The sequence below is a fragment of the Perca fluviatilis genome, chromosome 11, assembly GCF_010015445.1.
Source record: "Perca fluviatilis chromosome 11, GENO_Pfluv_1.0, whole genome shotgun sequence".
NCBI lineage: Eukaryota > Metazoa > Chordata > Actinopteri > Perciformes > Percidae > Perca > Perca fluviatilis.
Genome location: NC_053122.1, coordinates 2,789,554 through 2,802,053, shown reverse-complemented (window position 1 = coordinate 2,802,053; position 12,500 = coordinate 2,789,554). Strand labels below are relative to the sequence as shown.

At 38.4% G+C, this 12,500-nt stretch overlaps 1 protein-coding gene and 1 long non-coding RNA gene across 3 annotated transcripts in view; both read right to left on the bottom strand.

Annotated features, from left to right (window-relative positions):
• rasal2 (RAS protein activator like 2) overlaps window positions 1-12,500 on the bottom strand; it is a gene marked incomplete at its 5' end in the record, with an annotated part of 39,076 nt that overhangs the window by 24,801 nt on the left and 1,775 nt on the right. The window contains 5 exon segments of the mRNA XM_039816303.1: window positions 1,684-1,689; window positions 1,934-1,987; window positions 1,989-2,336; window positions 6,827-7,211; window positions 12,340-12,500. The exon segment at window positions 12,340-12,500 is cut by the window's right edge and continues 39 nt beyond it. Coding sequence (XP_039672237.1) covers window positions 1,684-1,689; window positions 1,934-1,987; window positions 1,989-2,336; window positions 6,827-7,211; window positions 12,340-12,500 — 954 coding nt within the window.
• LOC120568650 lies at window positions 3,448-4,966 on the bottom strand. Of its 2 annotated transcripts, none has more exons than XR_005640741.1 (3): window positions 4,185-4,966; window positions 3,960-4,146; window positions 3,448-3,854 (listed from the first exon to the last, which is right to left on the bottom strand). It is a non-coding gene; the product is annotated as an uncharacterized LOC120568650 (long non-coding RNA). The 2 variants fall into 2 exon arrangements; XR_005640740.1 differs by having other exon boundaries at window positions 3,960-4,464; window positions 4,503-4,966.

The following is a 12,500-nucleotide window of genomic DNA, read 5'->3' as shown; positions in this document are numbered from 1 at the left end:
CGACATTTCGGTCACATCTAAACTTTTTTTTTTCAACATTTGGTGCGTCTTTTTCTGTGCCTTTCTAAAAGTTTTTATGTTTTTTTTTTGCTTTTATCGACATTTCGGTCACATCTAAACTTTTTTTTTTTTTTCAACATTTGGTGCGTCTTTTTCTGTGCCTTTCTAAAAGTTTTTATGTTTTTTTTTTTAGCTTTTTATCGACATTTCGGTCACATCTAAACTTTTTTTTTTTCAACATTTGGTGCGTCTTTTTCTGTGCCTTTCTAAAAGTTTTTATGTTTTTTTAGCTTTTAACCCATTTCGGTCCCTTATGCAACGATATGACCCTATTACCTTCAGCTTTTTTCTCGACATTTCGGTCACATCTAAACTTTTTTTTTTCAACATTTGGTTCGTCTTTTTCTGTGCCTTTCTAAAAGTTTTTATGTTTTTTTGCTTTGATCGACATTTCCGGTCACATCTAAACTTTTTTTTTTTCAACATTTGGTCGTCTTTTTCTGTGCTTTCTAAAAGTTTTTATGTTTTTTTAGCTTTTAATCGACATTTTCGGTCACTTATGCAAACGTATGACCCCTGTACCTTCAGCTTTTTATCGACATTTCGGTCACATCTAAACTTTTTTTTTTTTCAACATTTGGTGCGTCTTTTTCTGTGCCTTTCTAAAAGTTTTTATGTTTTTTTTTTGCTTTTTATCGACATTTCGGTCACATCTAAACTTTTTTTTTTTTCAACATTTGGTGCGTCTTTTTCTGTGCCTTTCTAAAAGTTTTTATGGTTGTTTTTTTTTAGCTTTTTAATCGACATTTCGGTCACTTGTACGAAACGTATGACCCCTGTACCTTCAGCTTTTTATCGACATTTCGGTCACATCTAAACTTTTTTTTTTTTCAACATTTGGTGCGTCTTTTTCTGTGCCTTTCTAAAAGTTTTATGTTTTTTGCTTTTTATCGACATTTCGGTCACATCTAAACTTTTTTTTTTCAACATTTGGCGTCTTTTTCTGTGCCTTTCTAAAAGTTTTATGTTTTTTTGCTTTTTATCGACATTTCGGTCACATCTAAACTTTTTTTTTCAACATTTGGTGCGTCTTTTTCTGTGCCTTTCTAAAAGTTTTTATGGTTTTTTTAGCTTTTTAATCGACATTTCGGTCACTTATGCGAAACATGATGACCCCTGTACCTTCAGCTTTTTCTCGACATTTCGGTTACATCTAAACTTTTTTTTTTCAACATTTGGTCGTCTTTTTCTGTGCCTTTCTAAAAGTTTTTATGGTTGTTTTTTAGCTTTTTAATCGACATTTCGGTCACTTGTAATGAAGCTTGTCTGACCTTTTACCTTCAGCTTTTTATCGACATTTCGGTCACATCTAAACTTTTTTTTTTCAACATTTGGTGCGTCTTTTTCTGTGCCTTTCTAAAAGTTTTTAAGTTTTTTTTGCTTTTATCGACATTTCGGTCACATCTAAACTTTTTTTTTCAACATTTGTGCGTCTTTTTCTGTGCCTTTCTAAAAGTTTTTATGTTTTTTTTGCTTTTTATCGACATTTCCGGTCACATCTAAACTTTTTTTTCAACATTTGGTGCGTCTTTTTCTGTGCCTTTCTAAAAGTTTTTATGGTTTTTTTTTAGCTTTTTAATCGACATTTCGGTCACTTATGTACGAAGCATGTAAGCCCTGTACCTTCAGCTTTTATCGACATTTCGGTCACATCTAAACTTTTTTTTCAACATTTGGTGCGTCTTTTTCTGTGCCTTTCTAAAAGTTTTTATGTTTTTTTTGCTTTTATCGACATTTCGGTCACATCTAAACTTTTTTTTCTACATTTGCGTGCGTCTTTTTCTGTGCCTTTCTAAAAGTTTTTATGTTTTTTTTTAGCTTTTTATCGACATTTCGGATACTTGTACGAAACAGTATGCCCTGTACCTTCCACGATGTGGGCTGTTCCCGCCGTCGTGCTCTGGCGGGGGATCGCGATCGCCGTGGCGACCGCCGTGGACGGTAGGTCGTCGTGGCGGCGGCGCGGCGTGGTGGCGGCGCGGCGTGGAGCAGTCCTCGCTGTGCGCGCTCCGCCGGCCGGCCGATTCGTCCGGGCTGCTGCTGGACGCCGCGTGGCCCCGGGCCCCCACCTGGCTGCCGAGGTCGTCAGACGTGCTGCGGCTGTTGTGCGAGCTCTCCGTGCTCAGGTTCTCCGAGCTCGAGTCGCCGTGGCAAGGCTGCGAGAGAGAGTGGGCGGAGCGTGTGCCCGGGTTGCTCAGGTGGTACACGGGGTTCTGGAAGGAGAGCGGCTGCAGGCTGCGCTGCTGGCTGAGAGACGGGGGCAGCGGACGCCTCACCTGGGGGGGTGGGGGGAGTATTCAGATACTAGTACTAATACCACACTGTTAAAATACTCTGTCATTAGGAGTATTCAGATACTAGTACTAATACCACACTGTTAAAATACTCTGTCACTAGGAGTATTCAGATACTAGTACTAATACCACACTGTTAAAATAATCTGTCATTAGGAGTATTCAGATACTAGTACTAATACCACACTGTTAAAATACTCTGTCATTGGGAGTATTCAGATACTAGTACTAATACCACACTGTTAAAATACTCTGTCACTAGGAGTATTCAGATACTAGTACTAATACCACACTGTTAAAATACTCTGTCATTAGAGTATTCAGATACTAGTACTAATACCACACTGTTAAAATACTCTGTCATTAGGGTATTCAGATACTAGTACTAATACCACACTGTTAAAATACTCTGTCATTAGGAGTATTCAGATACTAGTACTAATAACACACTGTTTAAATAATACTCTGTCATTGGAGTATTCAGATACTAGTACTAATACCACACTGTTAAAATACTCTGTCATTAGGAGTATTCAGATACTAGTACTAATACCACACTGTTAAAATACTCTGTCATTAGGAGTATTCAGATACTAGTACTAATACCACACTGTTAAAATACTCTGTCATTAGGAGTATTCAGATACTAGTACTAATACCACACTGTTAAAATACTCTGTCATTAGGAGTATTCAGATACTAGTACTAATACCACACTGTTAAAATACTCTGTCATTAGGAGTATTCAGATACTAGTACTAATACCACACTGTTAAAATAATCTGTCATTAGGAGTATTCAGATACTAGTACTAATACCACACTGTTAAAATACTCTGTCATTAGAGTATTCAGATACTAGTACTAATACCACACTGTTAAAATACACTGTCATTAGGAGTATTCAGATACTAGTACTAATACCACACTGTTAAAATACTCTGTCATTAGGAGTATTCAGATACTAGTACTAATACCACACTGTTAAAATACTCTGTTTAGTACTAATACACACTGTTAAAATACTCTGTCACTAGGAGTATTCAGATACTAGTACTAATACCACACTGTTAAAATACTCTGTCATTGGGGTATTCAGATACTAGTACTAATACCACACTGTTAAAATACTCTGTCACTAGGAGTATTCAGATACTAGTACTAATACCACACTGTTAAAATACTCTGTCACTAGGAGTATTCAGATACTAGTACTAATACCACACTGTTAAAATACTCTGTCACTAGGAGTATTCAGATACTAGTACTAATACCACACTGTTAAAATACTCTGTCACTAGGAGTATTCAGATACTAGTACTAATACCACACTGATAAAATACTCTGTCATTAGGAGTATTCAGATACTAGTACTAATACCACACTGTTAAAATACTCTGTCATTAGGAGTATTCAGATACTAGTACTAATACCACACTGTTAAAATACTCTGTCATTAGGAGTATTCAGATACTAGTACTAATACCACACTGTTAAAATACTCTGTCATTAGGAGTATTCAGATACTAGTACTAATACCACACTGTTAAAAATACACCTGTTAAAATACTCTGTCATTAGAGTATTCAGATACTAGTACTAATACCACACTGTTAAAATACTCTGTCACTAGGAGTATTCAGATACTAGTACTAATACCACACTGTTAAAATACACAGTTAAAATACTCTGTCATTAGGAGTATTCAGATACTAGTACTAATACCACACTGTTAAAATACTCTGTCATTGGGAGTATTCAGATACTAGTACTAATACCACACTGTTAAAATACTCTGTCATTGGGAGTATTCAGATACTAGTACTAATACCACACTGTTAAAATACTCTGTCACTAGGAGTATTCAGATACTAGTACTAATACCACACTGTTAAAATACTCTGTCATTAGGAGTATTCAGATACTATTACTAATACCACACTGTTAAAATACTCTGTCATTAGGAGTATTCAGATACTAGTACTAATACCACACTGTTAAAATACTCTGTCACTAGGAGTATTCAGATACTAGTACTAATACCACACTGTTAAAATACTCTGTCATTAGGAGTATTCAGATACTAGTACTAATACCACACTGTTAAAATACTCTGTCATTGGGAGTATTCAGATACTAGTACTAATACCACACTGTTAAAATACTCTGTCATTGGGAGTATTCAGATACTAGTACTAATACCACACTGTTAAAATACTCTGTCATTAGGAGTATTCAGATACTAGTACTAATACCACACTGTTAAAATACTCTGTCATTAGGAGTATTCAGATACTAGTACTAATACCACACTGTTAAAATACACACTGTTAAAATACTCTGTCATTAGGAGTATTCAGATACTAGTACTAATACCACACTGTTAAAATACTCTGTCATTAGGAGTATTCAGATACTAGTACTAATACCACACTGTTAAAATACTCTGTTACAGTAAAGGTCCTGCATTGAAATGGATGTATAAAAGTATGTTTCATCAAAAAAATGGGCAGAAGGGCTCAATGTAGAGAATGAGAATACTGCCGTACTTTTACTGCATGAGTAACTAAAGCTGGAACAGATGTATGTAGTGGAGTAACTAAAGTAACTAAAGCTGTAACAGATGAATGTAGTGGAGTAACTAAAGTAACTAGTAACTAAAGCTGTAACATGAATGTAGTGGAGTAACTAAAGTAACTAGTAACTAAAGCTGTAACATGAATGTAGTGGAGTAACTAAAGTAACTAGTAACTAAAGCTGGAACAGATGAATGTAGTGGAGTAACTAAAGTAACTAGTAACTAAAGCTGGAACAGATGAATGTAGTGGAGTAACTAAAGTAACTAGTAACTAAAGCTGGAACAGATGAATGTAGCAGAGTAACTAAAGTAACTAGTAACTAAAGCTGTAACATGAATGTAGTGGAGTAACTAAAGTAACTAGTAACTAAAGCTGTAACATGAATGTAGTGGAGTAACTAAAGTAACTAGTAACTAAAGCTGTAACATGAATGTAGTGGAGTAACTAAAGTAACTAGTAACTAAAGCTGGAACAGATGAATGTAGTGGAGTAACTAAAGTAACTAGTAACTAAAGCTGGAACAGATGAATGTAGTGGAGTAACTAAAGTAACTAGTAACTAAAGCTGGAACAGGTGAATGTAGTGGAGTAACTAAAGTAACTAGTAACTAAAGCTGGAACAGATGAATGTAGTGGAGTAACTAAAGTAACTAGTAACTAAAGCTGTAACAGGTGAATGTAGTGGAGTAACTAAAGTAACTAGTAACTAAAGCTGGAACAGGTGAATGTAGTGGAGTAACTAAAGTAACTAGTAAGCTGGAACAGATGAATGTAGTGGAGTAACTAAAGTAACTAGTAACTAAAGCTGGAACAGGTGAATGTAGTGGAGTAACTAATGTAACTAGTAACTAAAGCTGGAACAGGTGAATGTAGTGGAGTAACTAAAGTAACTAGTAACTAAAGCTGGAACAGATGAATGTAGGCGTAACTAAAGTAACTAGTAACTAAAGCTGTAACAGATGAATGTAGTGGAGTAACTAAAGTAACTAGTAACTAAAGCTGTAACAGATGAATGTAGTGGAGTAACTAAAGTAACTAGTAACTAAAGCTGTAACAGATGAATGTAGTGGAGTCACTAAAGTAACTAGTAACTAAAGCTGTAACAGATGAATGTAGCGGAGTAACTAAAGTAACTAGTAACTAAAGCTGGAACAGATGAATGTAGCGGAGTAACTAAAGTAACTAGTAACTAAAGCTGGAACATATGAATGTAGCGGAGTAACTAAAGTAACTAGTAACTAAAGCTGGAACAGATGAATGTAGCGGAGTAACTAAAGTAACTAGTAACTAAAGCTGGAACAGATGAATGTAGTGGAGTAACTAATGAATGTAGTGGAGTAACTAAAGTAACTAGTAACTAAAGCTCTAACAGATGAATGTATTGGAGTAACTAAAGTAACTAGTAACTAAAGCTGTAACAGATGAATGTAGTGGAGTAACTAAAGTAACTAGTAACTAAAGCTGTAACATGAATGTAGTGGAGTAACTAAAGTAACTAGTAACTAAAGCTGTAACAGATGAATGTAATGGAGTAACTAAAGCAACTAGTAACTAAAGCTGTAACAGATGAATGTAATGGAGTAACTAAAGTAACTAGTAACTAAAGCTGTAACAGATGAATATAGTGGAGTAACTAAAGTAACTAGTAACTAAAGCTGTAACAGATGAATGTAGTGGAGTAACTAAAGTAACTAGTAACTAAAGCTGTAACAGATGAATGTAGTGGAGTAAAAAGTCCAATATTTCTCTCTGAAATGTAGCGGAGTAGAAGTAGAAAGTAGCACAAAAAGAAAAAAGACTCAAGTTAAAGTAACAAGTACCTCAACATTTGGTTGAGGTACTTGAAGTACAGTACAGGAGTACATGTACTTAGTTACTTTCCATCACTGACTGACCTGCGGTGCGCTCTGTGGCTGGCCGTCCCGCGGCGAGGATTTGCCGTGGTGTGGCTGTGGCGTGAGCGGGTTGTAGTTGAGTGGTAGCGGCAGCTGTGGCGCGGCGTGCCCGATGGAGGCCTGCGAGCCGACCCTGCTGAGGCGTGGCGGGGCCTCGTGGTGTGGCGGCGGCGGTGGCGGCGTCCCCCCCAGGCTCTGCTGGGCGTCCTGCAGGTCCACCAGGGAGACGCTGCGCCCGTTGGGCAGCGGGACGTCCCGGTCCTCGGGGTCGGAGAAGCTGGCGTGGGCCGAGGGGTGCTGGGGGGCCAGCGGGGGGCGCTGCCCGCGCACGTAACCCTCCATCGCGTCACCGAGCGGAGACTGCAGGCTGCGGGCATCACTGCGGCTGTAGGGTCAGGGTCAAAGGTTATAATAATAACTAGGGTCAGGGTCAAAGGTTATAAAACTAGGGTCAGGGTCAAAGGTTATAATAATAACTAGGGTCAGGGTCAAATGTTATAAAACTAGGGTCAGAGTCAAAGGTTATAAAACTAGGGTCAGGGTCAAAAGTTATAAAACTAGGGTCAGGGTCAAAGGTTATAATAATAACTAGGGTCAGGGTCAAATGTTATAAAACTAGGGTCAGGGTCAAAGGTTATAATAACTAGGGTCAAAGGTTATAATAACTAGGGTCAGGGTCAAAGGTTATAAAACTAACTAGGGTCAGGGTCAAAAGTTATAAAACTAGGGTCAGGGTCAAAGGTTATAAAACTAGGGTCAGGGTCAAAGGTTATAATAATAACTAGGGTCAGGGTCAAAGGTTATAATAATAACTAGGGTCAGGGTCAAAGGTTATAAAACTAACTAGGGTCAGGGTCAAAAGTTAGAAAACTAGGGTCAGGGTCAAAGGTTATAAAACTAGGGTCAGGGTCAAAAGTTATAAAACTAGGGTCAGGGTCAAAGGTTATAAAACTAGGGTCAGGGCCAAAGGTTATAATAATAACTAGGGTCACTAGGGTCAGGGTCAAAGGTTATAATAACAACTAGGGTCACTAGGGTCAAAGGTTATGAAACTAGGGTCAGGGTCAAAGGTTATAAAACTAGGGTCAGGGTCAAAGGTTATGATAATAACTTGGGTCAGGGTCAAAGGTTATAATAATAACTAGGGTCAGGGTCAAAGGTGCTGGAGCTGCTGGAGCTGCTCCCCCCGCGACCCGACACCGGATAAGCGGACGAAGATGGATGGATGGATGGATGGAGGGTCAAAGGTTATAAAACTAACTAGGGTCAGGGTCAAAAGTTAGAAAACTAGGGTCAGGGTCAAAGTTTATAAAACTAGGGTCAGGGTCAAAGGTTATAATAACTAGGGTCAGGGTCAAAGGTTATAATAACTAGGGTCAGGGTCAAAGGTTATAATAATAACTAGGGTCAGGGTCAAAGGTTATAAAACTAGGGTCAGGGTCAAAGGTTATAAAACTAACTAGGGTCAGGGTCAAAAGTTAGAAAACTAGGGTCAGGGTCAAAGGTTATAAAACTAGGGTCAGGGTCAAAGGTTATAATAATAACTAGGGTCACTAGGGTCAGGGTCAAAGGTTATAATAACAACTAGGGTCACTAGGGTCAAAGGTTATAAAACTAGGGTCAGGGTCAAAGGTTATAAAACTAGGGTCAGGGTCAAAGGTTATGATAATAACTTGGGTCAGGGTCAAAGGTTATAATAATAACTAGGGTCACTAGGGTCAGGGTCAAAGGTTATAAAACTAGGGTCAGGTCAAAGGTTATAATAATAACTAGGGTCACTAGGGTCAGGGTCAAAGGTTATAAAACTAGGGTCAAGGTCAAAGGTTATAATAATAACTTTATAACTTATGCTAGGGCTGTGCTCGATTGAAGAAATTCTTAGTCGACTAACACTCATTCAATTGTATCGTTAAATCACGGCCAAATGTTTTGTTAACTTGAAAAAAATGTATATAGATTAAAACTAAAGCTTGAAAATGGAAATTTTAGTTTTGGTCTAAAATTTGAAAAAATAAAACCTTGTATTCAGTGTCCAGCTCAAGTTCTTTGACTTTAACGTGTAATGGTCTTTGTTAACCTCCGTTTGTCAGAATGACCATAACTCGAAAACATTCAGTCATAGTTCTTGCACTAACACCATTTCCCGAAGGCAACATGACAGGGCAGAGTCTTCTGCCTTCTTTGTTAGTCATAATAGACCCCAATTTTGCGTAGGGGGCGTGGCTTCAACTCAGAGGGGCGTGAGCTAAAGCCACGCCCCTCTGAGTTGAAGCCGTAAAAAAAATAAGTTTTGAATCTGAAAACATGAAATGTGGAACTGAAAACAAATATAAAAGTGAAAAATTAAAATGTATTAAAAAATAATTCCAGAATTTTATTTAAATTTTATTCAAACTGAAAGAAAAATTGGTGCACTTTTTTTTTTGAATACATGGTTTTACTTTTTCAAGTTTTAGACCAAAACTTAAATTTTCAATTTCAAGCTTTAGTTTTTCAACTATATATATTTTTTTCAAATTAAAAACAAATTTGGCCCTGATTTAGGACTAGTTGATTTAATGTACAGATCTGTAAATCTGAGTTTCTCCACGAAGAGTCATGCAAAAGGATGCATATATTGAATAAGATAATGCCTCATATTTAAACACATTTCAGAAAACGTATAATACCAGACAGCGAAACAGTGGGGCCTAACCAGAAGGGACACAGCTACGGCCTAGGCCTGGACAATATGGAGAAAATTAAATATCACAATATTTTTGACCAAATACCTCAATATCGATACCGCAACGATATTGTAGTGTTGACTATTGGTGCTTTCACAAGATATTTACACAATGAGATTTTTTATAAATAATCATCAGTAATGTGGACATAATGACTAAGTGTGTAAAGGCGAATAATAGAACAGTTACAACAGTTCAGAACATGACATCACTTTACTGTAATGCAGCCTTTAAAACCAGGAAAAGACACTTATGCCATATTACGATATTAGGATATCCAAAATCTAAGACGAGCTCTAGTCTCATATCACGATATCGATATAATATCGATATATTGCCCAGCTCTACTACGGCCGGTGTAAAATGAACCTAGGGGGTTAATAACATATGTGTACCGAGTCGACCGTTCTCTGGGATCTGTTTTCAATCCTTGTGTGTGTGTGTGTGTGTGTTCTGAGTGTTGGCGTTGTGTAGTCTGTCCACCAGAGGGCGCTCTACAACCTCCCTGTTGGCAACACTCGTGCTTAACCCTTTAAGTTTCATATCTTAAGTTTGTATTTTTACACATTTTATTTATCAGAACTTTAATATATTTTGATGTTCTGTTGTGACAATGGCCAATCCCAAAGTGAGCCCTGAGGACTAAGGACTCACAGACTTAATTGATCTCAGGTGCTGAGTGAGTTGAGTGTGTGAGGCCACATGGACTCAGATAGGTAGAAATGGGATCGGGACAGCACTTCACCAGATCACATGTCACCTTGGCGACGTTGTAATAACAAAGTTGTTGCCGACACTTGCCGGTTTGGGAATTTTCATTTCAAGTTTGTTGTTTTCCACACGGCCGAGGCCCAGGAGACGGCTGCCTGACTCCACATTATTTCAAGCTCTTGTTCAACAAGCTGGACACCAGGCCGATCTGTTCCGTGGCCGTGTGGCGTGCTGTTGTTTACCTTTTGTAATTTCCGGATTTCCCTTTTGGTCTCCGCAGTAAACGTCACAACGCTTGGAACTGTGGGTAATTCCCTTTGGTGAAGTCTGCATCGATGTGGAAAGGGGCTCGGTAAGTGTACTCAAAGCCTCACGCCCTTTGAAATTCGACATTGGGACAACCCTAAGCCCTTACGAATTTCGTGAGAACGCGCACCAAAGTCTGTGAGTCCGGACTTTGGGATTGGGCCAATAAAACAAAAGTTTATTTTTAAACTGCTTTATCATATTATTTTACGACTAATAGATAACTACAAATAAATAATGTTAGGGAAATCTGGTTATGTTTTGTTACGCGTTTCTGGATTTATATATATATATATATATATATATATATATATATATATATATATCGGAATATCGGATTTTGAAATCACCAAATATTTGTATTGAACCATCTACGTTATGTTTTGACAATTTGGCTGAAAGAAAACCAAATTTCTGATATAAAAATGTTTTGAATATGGGTCAAATTTGACCCGAGGACAACAGGAGGGATTAAAAAAAAAGGTTTTTAGGCCCTTTTTGAAAGAGTCCGTGGTTTATGAAGCCCTCAGGTGGTCTGGGAGGGAACTACACAATATCATTTTAATACCTTTACCCAGGAAATGCACTAGGCCTGCACGACTAATCGTTATAAAATCTCGATTCACCCCTGTTCGCAATTTAATTTTTAAATGACTTTGATCTTTTTTGGGCCTTTATTTTGATAGGACAGCTGAAGACATGAAAGGCAAGCAGTTAAAGAGTGTGCTATGAAATCATTCTGGTTTTGATACTGTACTTAAATTGGCAATTGACAAACTCCATTTCTCTAGAGACTGAAGCTGCAGCTGCAGCATGTTGATTGACATGTTTTAATTATGTTAAGACATGTTCAAGGAGTTCAGATAGAGCCTGTATCAGGGCCATATTTAGTTCAATGTGTTATGTGTCACTATTTTTGGTAGCCTACTGTACTTAAATGGCCAGTATGTACTTTATTTTCTTTATTCATTGAAGGCTCTATGTTTACAGGCTTGTGGTGATGTGAAACGTGCTCTAGGTGCCAAAAAAAATCTATGTTTGGTACTGCCACTTTGATTCATGTGTGCAATAAACATTACGCTTTGTGAGAACAAAATCGTGGCAGAGAATCGTGATATCAATTCGAAGCTAAAAAATCATGATTCATATTTTTCCCCCGAATCGTGCAGGCCTAAAACGCACGTTGGTTCCTCAGGAGTGTTTTAAACCAAGCCACCATCTTTTTCCTCAACTTATCTTGACGTTTTGGTGCCTAAACCTAGCAGCCTAGAAATCTAGACCTAGCAGCAGCAAATGTGATTAACAGCCAGGGTCGTCTAGCAACTCTCCGTTGGCTTGCGAGCTGGAAAAAACCAAACTCTAGTCAGGCCAATCACATCGTGTATAGAGTCAGTGGGCGGGGCTTAGCATGATGACAGCAGAGTTGTCGGCCTTAAAAATCCTTTATGGGTCGGGCTCTACTACTTTGATTAGTTGGTGGAAGTAATCACACATGAATGAGCACATATTTGTGAATGAACAACTCAAAACAACCGTAGCTGTATCCCTTCTAGCCTGAACAACATCACACCCCCAAATTATTGTTACTTCCAAATTAAAAATGCAATAACTTGCAGAGTTTCTTCCCAGAACAGCTGGACCAGTTTAGTGTAAAATGATCAGCCCCCCCCCCCCCACCCCCCTTTGAATACTTCTCCCACCTCTGGTTTCGGATCGATAAGCCCTAACGTGTTCATGAATGGAAGTCTAATCCGGCAGCTGATTGGTTACCTGTCGGCGGGGTCCTCGAAGATGCGCTGTAACCCTGACGACAGGCTGCCGCTGATGTTGTGCGCGGAGTTGTGCTCTTGGAAACGTCTCAGCTGCTGCTGGACGGGCGTCGGGGCGGCCAGGCAGCGAGAGATGTCTCCCAGAATCCTCGGCAGCGGGCC